We start from the raw sequence: 16220 nt of genomic DNA, 5'->3' as shown, positions 1-16220 counted from the left end.
GCAACCAAATCCTCTTCTCCAAGTTCACGAATCTATTTTCCCACTGAACCGGAACTAATCGCTGTGCCTTCTCCTCACTTTTCAGTTCCGGTTGAGCAGTGTTCAGGGCAACACTTCTCTCTGCATTATCTCTTCAATAAAACCTGTTAAACCTTTCCCCCTGGTCTCCCTGTTTGGTCTTCTGCATTTGGGTCTGAACTTTATTAAAATCATGACAGAACCCTCTGGCCAAACCGTTGACCCAGCAGAAGCCATTCAGAGAGCCCTTCACCTTCAACAAACTGAGATCCAGAAACATCACAACCATTACCTCGATGTCAGTAACCAACTGTCTGATCTTAACAGGCGAGTGACTAATTACACCGAGGCTGTCAAGTGTCTCTCTTCGGGCTTCTGGCCCAGCCAGTGAGCTAGCCCCGCAGCATGCTAACCAAGTGTGTCAGCTAGCTAATCTGCCCAGGTTTGATGGAGATTCCAAGAAGTTCAGTGGATTCTTAATGCAATGCATCGTTCAATTCAACCACGCAAGTAAGTTTCTCCAGGATTATACAAAGATCTCATATATTATCTCGCATCTTATTGACCGAGCTTTGGACTGGGCTGAGTTAAGATTTTCCTCATCCTCCAATTATGGCTGCACTTTTGCTCAGTTTATCAAGGAGTTCAAGATAACTTTCAACCAAGAAACCGACAAATCTCTAACCTCTCATGAGCTTTTGACATTAAAACAAGGACAAAGATCTGTTTCTGACTTTGCCATCGATTTCCGTATTATGGCAGCTGTCTCAGGCTTGGATAAAGTAGCCCTTAAGGGGGCTTTCGCTCATGCCCTAAGTGATTTGATTAAGGACGAACTAGCCACCTTAAATGAACCAGATTCTCTCGACGAATTAATTCACCTCTAAATCCGTTTGGATAATCAGATTCAAGACCGTGCTAAGGAAAGGAGTAGTAAAACAGCTCCTTCCAAACTTCTGTCTAATAGTTTCCCTGTTGAGCAGCCTGCTAATCCATCCTCGCCCGTACCTATGCAAATGGCAGCGTCCGCTTAAGCCCTGAGCAGAAGCAGCACAGAATGCGGGCTAAGCTCTGTTTATACTGTGGAGAAGCAGGCCACTTTGTTGCCTCTTGTCATCTTGTGGGAAAAGCCAGGGTCCACCAGTAAAGAGATGGCTACTGGAGGACCAGAAGATTTCTCCCTCTTCACCTCGTCTACTCCTTCCTGCATTTCTGCTTTTAAACAATAGATCGGTCTCCTTATCGGCCCTGATAGATTCTGGCTGTGAACAGAATCTAATTGACTCTGCTTTTGCTCAACAGATGGGAATAGAGCTTATTCCTCTACAGAACCCTCTTCGTGTTTTTGCCTTGGATGGCAGAGATCTGCCTCAGATAACCCACCAGACTATCCCTCTACAACTAACCGTTTCTGGTATCCACATTGAAAACATCTCTTTCTTTGTTTTCCCTACAGCTAACTCTGCTTTAACCTTGGGTTTCAATTGGCTCCAGGCTCATAATCCCACAATAAATTGGACCAGCAGACATGTGGACTCATGGTTCGTTTATTGTCATTCACATTGTCTCAGATCTGCTGTTCCCCCAGGTTTCCAAGTTCAGGATTCTAGTGAGTCTGATGCCATTCCTGCTGACTACCACGACCTCTCCTAGGTATTTAGCAAATCCAAAGCCTGTTCTCTGCCTCCCCACAGACCATACAACTGTGCTATTGACCTGCTTCCTGGAGCCCCTCTGCCCGGCAGTCGCCTATTCAACATTTCCAAGCCTGAGAGGGAGGCAATGGAGAAGTTCATTAAGGAGTCTTTAGCTACCGGCATAATCCGCCCCTCATCTTCACCCTTGGAGCGGGGTTCTTCTTTGTGGCGAAGAAAGATGGATCCCTTCGGCCCTGTATAGACTACAGAGGTTTCAATCAAATCACACACTGCAAAAATGATCTCAAAATGAGTAAAAATTTCTTAAATTAAGGGTATTTACCCTTAATTTTAGCAGGTAAATAAGATGATTTGCCAATGGAATTAGTATTTTTAATCTTAAAATAAGGTATCTAGATAAAATGCACTTGAAATAAGACAATGCATTTGTTTTTTCTTATTTTAAGTGTAAATTGTCTTGTTCCATTGGCAAAGTGTCTCACTTAAATCCTTAATTCAAGAAAAAATGCACTTATTTTAAGAAGAAATGACTTATTTAGATTTCATTTTTTTGCAGTGCAGTCAAAAACAAATACCCTTTGCCCCTTTTGTCCTTAGCTTTTGAACCCGTCCAAGGAGCCACAGTCTTCACTAAACTAGACCTCAGAAACGCATACCACCTACTCCGCATAAGGGAGGGAGACGAATGGAAAACCGCCTTCAAAACTCCCATTGGACACTTTGAGTACATTGCTTCCAGGCCCTGGTCAATGAAGTTCTGAGAGATTTTTTGAACATTTTTATTTTTGTTTATATTGATGACATCCTCATTTTTTCCAAGATCCTTTCTGAGCACAAGATCCTTTTCCGCCAGGTCCTTCAACGTCTGCTCAAGAACAAACTATTCATTAAAGCTGGGAAATTTGAATTCCACAGACCATCTGTTTCCTTTCTTGGATTTATCCTTGAGGGCGGACAGGTAAGACCCACTGAGGAAAAGATTAAGGCTGTTTTGGACTGGCCTACTCCAGAGACTCGCAAGCAGCTCCAATGTTTCCTAGGTTTTGCCAATTTCTACCGCAGGTTTATCCACAGCTACAGCCAAACTGCTCTTCCTCTGACAGCCCTGACCTCTTCCAAAGTTCCCTTTGTTTGGTCCTCTGAGGCGGAAGCAGCCTTTTCTCGTCTCAAAAAACTTTACGCCAATGCTCCTGTTCTCACTTAGCCAGATCTCTCCAGACAGTTTGTGGTGGAAGAAGATGCCTCGGATTCTGGAGTTGGAGCTGTTCTCTCCCAAGTTTCCGGTTCTGACAACAAATTACACCCCTGTGCCTTTTTCTCTCGCAGACTCACTCCTGCTGAGAGAAATTATGACGTTGGAGATCGTGAACTTTTAGCCATAAAGTTGGCTCTGGAGGAATGGAGACACTGGCTAGAGGGAACCACACATCCGGTTCAGGTTTGGACAGATCACAAAAATCTCTCCTATATCCAATCCGCCAAAAGACTCAACGCCCCCCAATCCCGATGGTCGTTGTTTTTCTCTCGATTCAACCTCTCAATCTCTTTTCGACCTGGCTCTCAGAACATCAAACTGGACGCCCTTTCTAGGAAGTTTTCCCCGGACGAATCTGAGGAATCAGCTGCTCCCATCCTGCCTCCCAGCTGCTCTGTTGCTGCAGTAACCTGGGAGATTGAGGATCTCATCAAACAGGCCCAACAGACTGAACCTGATCCTGGAACCGGGCCACCTAAGAGAATCTATGTATCTTCCTCCATCCGAGCTCGTGTAATCAATTGGATTCATTCATGTAAGTTTTCTGCCCATCCAGGGATCAGTCGAACGGTAGCCCACATCAGTCGGCGCTTTTGGTGGCCCTCCTTGCTAAAGGATGTAAAGGAGTTTGTTTTAGCCTGCCCAACCTGCGCTCGCAACAAACCTTCTCATCAACCTCCTTCTGGACTTCTTCAACCTTTACCCATCCCAAAGCGACCCTAGTCTCACATCGCAATCGACTTCATCACAGGTCTCGCCACCTCCAAAGGTATGACAACCATCCTCACCATCATTGATCGTTTTTCCAAGGCCTGTCATCTAGTCACTGAGAAAACTCCCTACAGCTCTGAAAACAGCCAAACTTCTCGTTAAACATGTTTTTCTGCTTCATGGAATACCTCCGGACATTCTGTCTGACCGCGGCCCGCAGTTCATCTCCCAGGTGTGGAGAAGTTTTTGTTCGACTCTTGGGGCCAAGGTCTCTCTCACTTCCGGTTACCACCCCCAATCCAATGGACAAGTAGAGTGAATAAATCAAGAGTTGGAAGCCAGCCTCAGATGCCTCACAGAATCAGATCCCACTAACTGGAGTCACCCACTTCCATGGGTCAAGTATGCACATAATTCCATTGGTTACCAGCCACCCCTTTTTCCGTCTGAAGAGGCTGAAATCGCTGTACCCTTCATCCAGCAATACATCTGCCGCTGCCAGACCTTCTGGAACCGGGCCAGGACGGCCCTGGGAAGGACCCTCCAGCAGAATCAGAGGTGGGCAAATCACAGGAGGAAGGTGTCCCGTCCTATCGCCTGGACCAGAAGGTCTGGCTCTCCACCCGTGACATCCCCCTAAAAGCGATGTCACGCAAACTGTAACTCAAATTCATCAGTCCCTACAAAGTGGAGAAAACAATCGGAGAGTCTGCAGTCCGTCTCCGTCTTCCATCCTCCCTTCGTATGCACCCTACATTCCACATCTTACAGGTCAAGCTAGTCTCATCTAGTCCTTTGTACCCACCCACTGAGCCCCCTTCCCCTTTGTACATTGATGGCCACCCCGCCTACACGGTTTGACGCATCGTTGATGCTCGTCCCCGTGGGCGAGGGTGGCAATATTTGGTCGACTGGGAGGGTTACGGTCCCAAGGATCGCTCTTGGGTCCCGGGATCGTACATCCTAGGCCCCTCCCACATTAGGTACTTCCGTCTCTCACAGCCCTCCGGTTCCTCTGGACCGCCGGGTGGCGGTCGTTGAGGCGGGGTACTGTCAGGACTCCTGTCTGTCTGTTTGTGTTCTGTGTTTGTCTACCTTCCTCCACCAGGAGGCGCCTGGTTCTGGTCTGCCTCCTCACACACCTGCTGATGGTTTCCTCATTAACGTAGTGTTCTTAAACTGCTGATTGCCACTACCTCGACGCCAGAGTGTTTTCCAGTTTTGGGTACTCTAGCCAAGCTGAGTTTTGCTGAGTCAAACTGAGTTCTTGTCAACCTGAGTTTTAACATTGTTTGTCTTTTGTCTCTCGGCAGGAAGTCATCCTGCAAACTGGAATTTTCGGACCTTCACTCCCTGGAAGGATCAACTGAGCTTCAAACTGAGCTGGGGTTCAAACAGGAGGTTTGGATCCACTTTCCCCAAGAGAGCTTCACACTGAGAAAGGGATTCATCTCTATTACGACTCCTTCAAGTACAGCAGGAAATCTGAGTGGCAGTCAGTTTCTCTGTTCACCTACAAACAACCGCATTCTGGGTAAACCCTGTTCCGCCCTCCACCAAATCAGACAAACACTTGAACTACAGCATACAGACTGGAGTCAAAGATTCAACTACTTCTCGGGAAACGTGAGTCAGCAACCAAATCCTCTTCTCCAAGTTTCCGAATCTATTTTCCCACTGAGCCTGAACTAATCGCTGTGCCTTCCCCTCACTTTTCAGTTCCGGTTGAGCAGTGTTCAGAGCAATACTTCTCTCCTCATTATCTCTTCAATAAAACCTGTTAAACCTTTTCTCCTGGTCTCCCTGTTTGGTCTTCTGCATTTGGGCCTGAACTTTAGTTAAATCATGACAATATGATTGTGAAATTATCAAGGTGGGTAAGTCTGTTTATGTGTGTGGTAGCTTCTACCAGCTTGGTCAAATGCTTTTTTTGTGTGTGTGACATTTATACTTTTTTTTTGTAAGCTGCCCAGTATTTTTATTCTTATCATTATTGTTATTATTATTATTATTATTTTTAACCTTGTAACTTATATCACTAAAGATGAACCTTTATTCAAACAAACCTGATCTCTAAATCAACTAATTTTACATTTAAAGGACAGTAAATAGAATGGTTAGAAGCCATACCTTAAAACATTATAGTATGATTGGATAGATGCTGCCACTTCTCCCCCCTCCATCCAAGGTGGAGAAGTAGAGATTATGTACCAACTGGTTAAAATGCAGCCTCTTCTCTTATGCTGCGTTCACACCGGGGGCAGCTGGCGCGACAGAAGCAGCGAGTTTACATGCAAAGTCAATGGTTGACGCGCGTCAAGGCGCAGCAAAAGGTCCCGCGGCGCGTTTCGAGCAGCAAGCGCAGCGCGTCTGAGCAGCTGAAGCAGCGCCTCGGGCGCGTTTTGGCATCTGACGCGCGTGACGCGCCGCAAACGCGTTGCTGCTCGAGATGGAAAAATTGAATTTTTGCTGCTCGACGCGCCGCGTCAACCAATCAGAGAAGCTGATCTGGGAGCTGGCTGGGAGAGAGACACAGCGCTGATGACACAGACCGCTCTGATTACTCCTCTTAAACAGTTTATTAACGCATAATTAACTTAAAATATATACATCTGCCGGCAGAATATGTTCGCTTTTATTATTGTGGTGCCTGCAGATCGGATTATTAGATGAAAAACACCTACCAGCCGCCGCGGTAAACCGCGAGGAGGCGACCCGCCAGAGGCTGCTGATGAATGGATTCCTTCTGTCGGCGCACCGCCGGTATGTGGGGGTCTGAGCGGCTCCGACAGAAATAATATTGGGAGGCAGGATCGTAATCTGAATGAACTGACGGCACTGATGAAGTTTTCAGGTGTATTTTCTCACTTAAAAACATATTAAAACTACTTTATTCCTACTGATCACAGCAAATATAGCTGCAAGGCAGAGAAAGGATAGTGAAGCTCCGCCCAACGCGCGTCAGAGCCACTTTTGGACCGCGCAGGCAGAGCAGCAAAGCTGCTTCAGCCGCGCGTCAGAACTAACTGGTACAAGCAGCAAAAATGAAGCAGCAGACGCGATTTTGCTGCTTTTGCTGCCCCCGGTGTGAACGCAGCATTAGGTTGTGGGCAGCCATGAAAAAACAATTACCTTGATAAGTCACCAACCCTGTAGTAAAGCGGGCCACATAATTTGAAACTTGAATTTTTTTTTTCTCCTTGTTGATAAACTTTACAGTTATTCCCAGAATTATAAGTTTAAGGGGGCATTTTAATCTTGCTTATTTTTATTGTATATTGTATATATGCGTAGGACTCAGGTTTGGCTTTGGTTTATTATCTGGAACTTGTGGTCAGAAACTTTATATTTCTCTTATTTCATATATTGAGTTATGCTATTTACTCAGTGAAAAAAGTTTTTCACTCAGTCTGTTTCACCTGCAAGGCCATAAAATGTCTGAGTAAGGAGTGTTTGTAGACAAGACATAATTACTCTCATAAGCCAGATTATTTCTCAAGGTTCTTTCGTAACTTGTTACTGTTTAACCAAAGTGTCTGTAATTTGTTTTGACCCTGACTACTTTCCATTATTAGTGTATAAGTAAGGAAGACACACACTGACGAGGTAAAAACAGGGCTGATTACCACGCAATAAAGACGGTGGTATGATGTCTTGTTCTCTCTTTGCGAAGATGTAATAAAATTCAGACTAAGTGAATTCAATCAATCTCCGTTTATTTACCTTGAGTGCATAGTTGATTACATTTTCCCACGAAAAACTGCTCCCATCTAATCTTTTTGGGGAATAGTGGGAGATTCAGCAGAATCTTCTGAGCCGACTGGGTGAAGCAACACCTAGTCCCTGCCTACCAAGATTAGGTTTTAGCTAATCAAAGTGACAAGACAACATGAGAAAACAGAACAAATTAGCTACCTTTATTTTGGTTTGCTGTGAGCTTAGCAGCTCTTTTTTGTATCATATCTGTATGTCCTGCCTCAAAACGTACTGCAACTGGATTGGCTGATTAGGGTCTGTATTCAGTAGTTTAAGCAGGAGCGGTACAAGATGGATTCTTGTATGTTCATGAATGCACAAATATATTGAGAATTTAGCCTTTACTCGGCTTTTTTGACATTTACTAAATTGATGTTCCCCAGTAACCCAATTTGTGTAATATTTAACAATGGTATAACCTCATATTGACATTCTTTAATTTCAATCTCTAAGCAGGTAGGTTATTTAAAAAAAATAATAAAAAAAATCCTGATAATTAATGGACTACATCTGCTTTTCTGTCAGCTTCTAATGTTGGAGCAGCAGGTTCTTGAGTTGGAAGAAGACCTAAGAAGAACAATGAGAGATGTTTTAAATTCTCCAGACCCCTCCAGATATAAATGGACAGAAGAGATTTTGGCTCTAAGAAAAGAGTTGAGGAGCCTTCGAAGGGACATTAGGTCAGCACTGGGAAATCAGAAAACATCTTATTCCTGGACATTACCAGAAGAACATAAAAAAGAGGTAAAAAAAAAAGCATAAATCCTTATCTATCTTTACTTAACTCTTAGTATACGATTCGTTGCTTAGTAATTTAATATTATTTTCTTATCACTAACTAAAGCTATCCCAAGATATTCTTGTCTGGTTTTGTCATGTTAAAAAGATTTCCTATACTTATTCCAAACAATTATAACATGACATTTTTACCTGAATTGCATTCTCCTTTTTCTATAAGAGGCAGTCATATTTTTTTATTACTGTTACATCTTTATTTCTGAAATATGGACTGAAAGAATAAAAATTTGTTGGCTTGCATAACATTTTAAAGTTAAATTACCACTAGTGCTTTGATTGATAAGACAAAAAATAAATTGATTAAACAAAATTAAAAAACAAATTATTTTTGATTATTGTTCATTGTAACTGTGATTTTGTGTGATGTATTGTATCTCTTTTTGCACAAATGTAGTACATACAAAAAATTCAACATCATAACAATGTCCAATAATTTAAGAATTTCTGTAATTAATAACAGCTGCCTGTCTTTTCATTATATTGTGGCTAGGTGGGGAAATACTTATCACGACGTCTAATTTCTGCTCCTGATCTCAAGAAGCTGGACCAGGAGGACCATACTGACTTATTAGAACACCTGTCAAAGTCTAGGAGTCATAATACAACTATCAATTTCAAGGACTTCACAAAAATAATACGTGATTATAAGGATAAAGTTTCCATCTACAAAAAAAAATTAAGGAACACATCTGAAGTGAGTTTGCTTCACTGTTTTGTTTATATGTTTTGTACGGTATCTTTGAGATAGAAAAAATTAACAATTAGGTAAGAAGTTTAGAGTAAAATTAAATTTTTAGACCATCTCTCACTGCAAAATACAATATTTGTTTTTGTTGTTCATTAAAATGATAAATAATGGTCCTGAGTGAAAAATATCCTGTAGATTTGCCCCAATTTTCATACTGCAATAGTGTGACACCAGATAGTCTTCATTGCATTGTCTCTGTTCTTTGAGCAGTGCTTTTCTTCTGTTAGCATGTAGAATTGGACTAGCTGCAGCTTTGAGAACCAATGTGAAAAACAAAAGGGAATTTTAAGAGTGTTAAACTATAACTGCAACAAAGGTGTTGTAAAACTTAACAGTAATGAAGTGGCAACAACTGAGAGTGCTGCAGCTGTAGAACTTATCACAGTAATAAAAATATATAGTATGTTTTGTCTAGTAGTACATTTGTTGTCATAAAAAATAACAGTACATTTCAAATATTGCTGTTTGCATTACAGCAATCTTTTTGTAACTGTAAAATTAAATACAGTACCTATACAAAGTACCTTACTGTATTTAATGAAACAGAAATCTTATTGTAAAAGTAAAAAAATATATATTAACTGTTTTTTTTTCACGGCAGGGTTATTATAATTGTGATCCAAATATACAGTAAATATTAACTGTATATTTATTTGATTGTTTGGTTTTTGTTCACATGTCCATTGTCTTATTTTAGTGGCCCACTTCTTATCATAGTGAGACAAAGTTTCCAACACAGGGCCTTTAATATTAAATAAGTGTTTTTATTCTCAGCACAGTGAATTCTTGCGCCATCTCTCACTGCATTTTAAAACAAAACTTGTTTACACAGGAGAATGAATATGTTGACAGTGATGAAGATGAAGATGGACAATCACCACAGGTAGGAGCTTTTTAATGCATGGGTTTCAAATTTGTAAAATGTATTATAAAATTCATCAAGTGTCCATATAAGCCTTTTTCCACTGACAGCCTCATTGTCGTGGTAAGAAAAACACTAAACTGGTTTTATTTACCCTTTAGTTTTATCATTAGTAAAGGGTAACACTTAGAATAGAGTATTTGTTGTTGTTGTTCTTTACAATGATAAATAATAGTGGATGCACAGCTTAAGAGTTAAAAAGATGTTTAATTTGTACAGCAGTGCACACAACCATTAATATGGCATCTTATTAAAATACACAGATCCATAAACAAGAACAGTTTGGATAGTAATTAGACATCTCTCACTGCATTTTAAAACAAAACTTTTTTACACAGGAGAATGAATATGTTGATTGTGGTGAAGATGAAGATGGAAAATCACAACAGGTAGGAGCTTTTTAATGCACGGGTTTCAAATTTGTAAAATGTATTATAAAATACATCAAGTGTCCATATAAGCCTTTTTCCACTGACAGCCTCATTGTGGTGGTAAGAAGAACACTAAACTGGTTTTATTAACCCTTTAGTTTTATCATTAGTAAAGGGTAACACTAAAATAGGGTATTTGTTGTTGTTGTTCTTTACAATGATAAATAATAGTGGATGAACAGCTTAGGAGTTAAACAGATGATTAATTTGTACAGCAGTGCACACAACCATTAATATGGCATCTTATTAAAATACACGGATCCATAAACAAGAACAGTTTGGATAGTATTTAGACATTCCATTATTTGTCTAAACTGAATTTGCCAGGGTTTTTGCTTTCAAACAGCATGATTTATTTACAAAAATTACATACAATTATTTTAATAGTAATAACAACCCAGTAAATATCAAATCAGATATACCAGATTTAGCTATACATATAGTTGCAGACTAAGCCATTTTTGGGCCCCAGGCAAACTTATAGGAAGTGACCCTCCTTCATGTTGGCTCTAATTTCCCAGTCGGTCCTGAATGAAAAAGATCCTGTAGATTTTCCCCAATTTTTATACTGCAATAGTGTGACACCAGATAGTCTTCATTGCATTGTCTCTGTTCTTTGAGCAGTGCTTTTCTTCTGTTAGCATGTAGAATTGGACTAGCTGCAGCTTTGAGAACCAATGTGAAAAACAAAAGGGAATTTTAAGAGTGTTAAATTATAACTGCAACAAAGGAGTTGTAAAATTAACAGTAATGAAGTGGCAACAACTGAGAGTGCTGCAGCTGTAAAACTTATCACAGTAATAAAAATATATAGTATGTTTTGTCTAGTAGTACATTTGTTGTCATAAAAAATAACAGTACATTTCAAATATTGCTGTTTGCATTACAGTAATATTTTTGTAACTGTAAAATTAAATACAGTACCTATACAAAGTACCTTACTGTATTTAATGAAACAGAAATCTTATTGTAAAAGTAAAAAAAATAATATTAACTGTTTTTTTTTTTTTTAACGGCACTGTTATTATAATTGTGAGCCAACAATACAGTTAATATTAACTGTATCTTTATTTGACTGTTTGGTTTTTGTTCACATGTCCATTGTCCTATTTTAGTGGCCCACTTCTCATCATAGTGAGACAAAGTTTCCTACACAGGGCCTTTAATATTAAATAAGTGTTTTTATTCTCAGCACAGTGAATTCTTGGGCCATCTCTCACTGCATTTTAAAACAAAACTTGTTTACACAGGAGAATGAATATGTTGACAGTGATGAAGATGAAGATGGACAATCACCACAGGTAGGAGCTTTTTAATGCATGGGTTTCAAATTTGTAAAATGTATTATAAAATTCATCAAGTGTCCATATAAGCCTTTTTCCACTGACAGCCTCATTGTCGTAGTAAGAAAAACACTAAACTGGTTTTATTTACCCTTTAGTTTTATCATTAGTAAAGGGTAACACTTAGAATAGAGTATTTGTTGTTGTTGTTCTTTACAATGATAAATAATAGTGGATGCACAGCTTAAGAGTTAAACAGATGTTTAATTTGTACAGCAGTGCACACAACCATTAATATGGCATCTTATTAAAATACACAGATCCATAAACAAGAACAGTTTGGATAGTAATTAGACATCTCTCACTGCATTTTAAAACAAAACTTTTTTACACAGGAGAATGAATATGTTGATTGTGGTGAAGATGAAGATGGAAAATCACAACAGGTAGGAGCTTTTTAATGCACGGGTTTCAAATTTGTAAAATGTATTATAAAATACATCAAGTGTCCATATAAGCCTTTTTCCACTGACAGCCTCATTGTGGTGGTAAGAAGAACACTAAACTGGTTTTATTAACCCTTTAGTTTTATCATTAGTAAAGGGTAACACTAAAATAGGGTATTTGTTGTTGTTGTTCTTTACAATGATAAATAATAGTGGATGAACAGCTTAGGAGTTAAACAGATGATTAATTTGTACAGCAGTGCACACAACCATTAATATGGCATCTTATTAAAATACACGGATCCATAAACAAGAACAGTTTGGATAGTATTTAGACATTCCATTATTTGTCTAAACTGAATTTGCCAGGGTTTTTGCTTTCAAACAGCATGATTTATTTACAAAAATTACGTACAATTATTTTAATAGTAATAACAACCCAGTAAATGTGGCAAAAACTGAGAGTGCTGCAGCTGTAGATCTTATCACAGTAATCAAAATACACTGCATGTTTTATTCTAGTAGTCTTTTTGTACTATGCTGGGATACATATTATGTTGTGATACTTTAAGATGTTTATTGCACAACCCAATAGGGCTAGTAAATATCTTATTTAATCAGATATTATTCAGACAGTCATGTTTTGTTTATGAACACAAGCCCTACATTACTAGCTGTGTTAGAACAACAAATGAAAGTGTGAATCGAGCTCAGATCATGGTCAAACGAATAATTCTGCTCATACATTATTATTTAAACAAAACTTCTGTTCAAAATATAAGAGATATTAACAAAAAATCATTCAGCTCCAAGTCAAACATATTTCAGTTTAACACATTTTTAACTAAAACTAGTGAAACTCAACTAATCTAAACTACTATGTGCAAAGAGTACAGGTTAAGATGGTGTTGGGTTTTAATCCAGAGAAATGTGAGTTTAAAAGATTAAAAGGAAAATGATCAACACAGAGACGGGATTTTGTGACGTCAGCGTGTGCCGGGTGGAGAGAAGATGGCTTGGAAAGCCATCACCTTCTCCCACAGATCCCTTCATGGCAAAGCCTTTTATTAACAGTTTACAACATCAAACAGGCGGGCCTAAAACAGAAGAGCCAGTAATCATTGTCTGGGAGGATGCAGGTAACAAGATAGTGTGAATTGACCAACTGGCTGGATGGAAGTCACACATCCGTGTGATTCTGCCTCATGACCTACAGGAGGTCATAAAAGTTTATGACCCTTCTGGTTGAAACACAGGATAGTTATCACTCTAACATTTCCCTCCTCTTATACATAAAAACATCAGCATCTTTCAATTCATATTGTATTCATAGAAGTAGGAATATGAGTATAAACATAACAGTCTGTTTTGTTCAAATCTTCAGCAACATGTTTTGCATGTTGCCACCACATCTTGGCACTGTAGGATGACTTGCTGTGGATCCATCAAAAATCATCCTGCTCTTCCTTTGTTTCAGACAGTCAGTTTGAGTTCCTAGGAACACCGGTCCAACAGTCATCACCGGGCAGCATAACCACTTTGGTTTTTCAGATCTTTGCCAGTCCGTCCAAGGAAACACCCACTAACCGGACTCTAAAAGACTGGGTTAGGTTGTTCTTTTCACCAGCGTTGAGACGAGTAGTCCTAAAAAAAACCAAACCCCTTTGAAGCTGGACTTCACCACAGATCTATACCTTAGTCGTGGGGTCCCTGTGAAAGTAACTGGGCTTCTTGCTGTGGAAAGTTTTTAATCAGTTTACAATGACTCTGGTGGATCCAAGTGTCTCTCTCCTGGATTTTCACGGCAGTGGTGGGGGTTGTTAGTTGCACTTTGTAGGGTCCTTCCCACCTCGGAGCTTTCCAAGTTTTCCTTTTGATGATTTTAATCAGCACTCGGTCTCCTGGCTTCAGGCCTTCCTGTGGGGAAACAAAAGGAGCACTAGGCAGATTACATGTTTTCCGAACAGTTTTGTCGCTGAAAAGCTTCAGCATCCACTTAGTTAGCGGGTCAATGTCATCTTGTTCGTTTTCTGCCCATGGCTTTCCTGTTTCTGCCATGAATTTTCTCAATCTATTTTTAACATCCTCGAACCATTTAACTGGGTTCTGTCTGGCTGGAGGTAAACCTAAACAGGCAGTCCGCATCTCTGCATCTGTCCATGGCCCACACACAAGAACAGTGGGTCCACAATCCAGTGGGTCACCATCTTGGGGTCCCGTGCGTTGACCACAATGAGGGTTGGCCACCTCCAACACCGGAAAAGCACATGCTCCCTCCCCAGGATCTTGGTCCTGTTCTTGTTTTTTTAATTCAGCCAATCTTGGATGAATAGGGGCAGATGGGCCCCTTCCACAAGCCTCCACTTGATAATGATCCCTGTAACACTTCGAATCAAGCTTCACATCCCCCCCTGATCCTCCCAACTCATGCTCACAAGAGTCAGAGGCACTGAGTTCCATACCATCCACAGAGGACGACACGGACAGGGGGCCTGCTCCTGCTCCTCCAATATCACCACACGATGGTGGGGCTACTGGAGGAGGAACAGTGGCATGGCTGTGTTCACATTCACCGTGATGGGGTTTATCTCCACCTTCCTGCGCAGCTGATGCCACTGCTTGAACCCCATCACCCCCTTGAATTTGATTAGGATCAGGATATTGAGGAAGCATACGGGAAACAACAGTTTCTTCATCAGCTTTAACTTTTAAAGCAGCAATTGTAGCTGTCTTTCTATCGTTCTTCTGTTGCATTTGGCTTTCCTTATTTTTTGCTTGCATAATCCACTTATTTAACTCTTCTAATTCTTTTCTGTATTTAGCTTGTTTTCTTTTTGATTTATACACCAACTTCATCTCCACCTTCTGCTGAATCTTAGTCAGCGGCTCAACTTTCAACTTTCCATCCCAGCCCTCCTTCTCAATCCACTTTCTGGCAAACTCTGGGTCACCACCACAACACGCCACCATCCATCTAACATCATCTGGCATTTCCTTCTTACTACTGCCTTGTCCCATTTTTAAAGAATTTAGTCCAGTACACAGTGGTTCGATTGTTTCCTCACACACTTTCACACAGTCACACACACCTAAGGCCTAATATTTTTTATTTTTTAACCAACATAGAGTCCCAGACTCGAATGCACAGAATACCAATCCCAGATCTATCACAACAAACCCTGTTTGTCAAATATTCTAGCGACTACAACTAGTTATAGCTTTCACATGGTCCCAGACCAGCTTTTAATAAAAAACCTTAGGCGTACCGTTTCTGTGCAGATCAGTCCTCAGCTTGAGTCGTCACCAGGATGTCCAGGGCAGGGCTGGACCAACCTATTGGCTCTGTCCGGCAAAGGGTGGACGGCTGTTGACAGTTTCTTGGCCTTGGTCCCGCACGGTCCTGGACAATTGGATCTTGACTCCCGGGTTTTCAGCACCAAAAATGTTGGGTTTTTAATCCAGAGAAATGTGAGTTTAAAAGATTAAAAGGAAAATGATCAACACAGAGACAGGATTTTGTGACGTCAGCGTGTGCCGGGTGGAGAGAAGATACTGGCTTGGAAAGCCATCACCTTCTCCCCCAGATCCCTTCATGGCAAAGCCTTTTATTAACAGTTTACAACATCAAACAGGCGGGCCTAAAACAGAAGAGCCAGTAATCATTGTCTGGGAGGATGCAGGTAACAAGATAGTGTGAATTGACCAACTGGCTGGATGGAAGTCACACATCCGTGTGATTCTGCCTCATGACCTACAGGAGGTCATAAAAGTTTATGACCCTTCTGGTTGAAACACAGGATAGTTATCACTCTAACAGATGGATTTTGTGTTTGAAAGCCAAAGTTTATCTGGAAGAATTTGGAATATGATCAAATTAGCTGTTCACTAATTTAGAGAAATTGGAATGTTTTCAGACCAATTCACAATACAAATCAATGAAGTGAAAAAAACATTATATGGCCAAATATGATTTAATGATTTGCTTAATCAAGAACCAATAACCTTTAGGCAAATTATTCTTTACCCTCTTTGAAAAAGCTAGCAGCGAATAGACATCAGGATTCCACTAAAGGATTATTGGGCAAACTTGGAAATTGAAATGTACTGAGCATATGAGGAACATGTGAACACTAATGCTATATCAGTGTTTAAACCTATAGTGAAATAAAGCTTGTCCAAGCTTCAACAACAGCT

At 40.4% G+C, this 16220-nt stretch overlaps 1 protein-coding gene across 1 annotated transcript in view; it reads left to right on the top strand.

Annotated features, from left to right (window-relative positions):
• The window catches only part of LOC119784487, a 71077-nt gene that overhangs the window by 6127 nt on the left and 48730 nt on the right, over window positions 1–16220 (top strand). Inside the window, exons 3-8 of the mRNA XM_038286544.1 lie at window positions 7924–8142; window positions 8687–8890; window positions 9777–9827; window positions 10205–10255; window positions 11548–11598; window positions 11976–12026. Coding sequence (XP_038142472.1) covers window positions 7924–8142; window positions 8687–8890; window positions 9777–9827; window positions 10205–10255; window positions 11548–11598; window positions 11976–12026 — 627 coding nt within the window. The remainder of the gene's footprint in view (window positions 1–7923; window positions 8143–8686; window positions 8891–9776; window positions 9828–10204; window positions 10256–11547; window positions 11599–11975; window positions 12027–16220) is intronic.

The sequence above is a fragment of the Cyprinodon tularosa genome, unplaced genomic scaffold (assembly GCF_016077235.1).
Source record: "Cyprinodon tularosa strain WSP-4 unplaced genomic scaffold, ASM1607723v1 ctg228, whole genome shotgun sequence".
NCBI classification, from domain to species: Eukaryota; Metazoa; Chordata; class Actinopteri; order Cyprinodontiformes; family Cyprinodontidae; genus Cyprinodon; species Cyprinodon tularosa.
The sequence above is the reverse complement of the archived record's forward strand: the minus strand, read 5'-3'. Positions and strand labels throughout refer to the sequence as shown.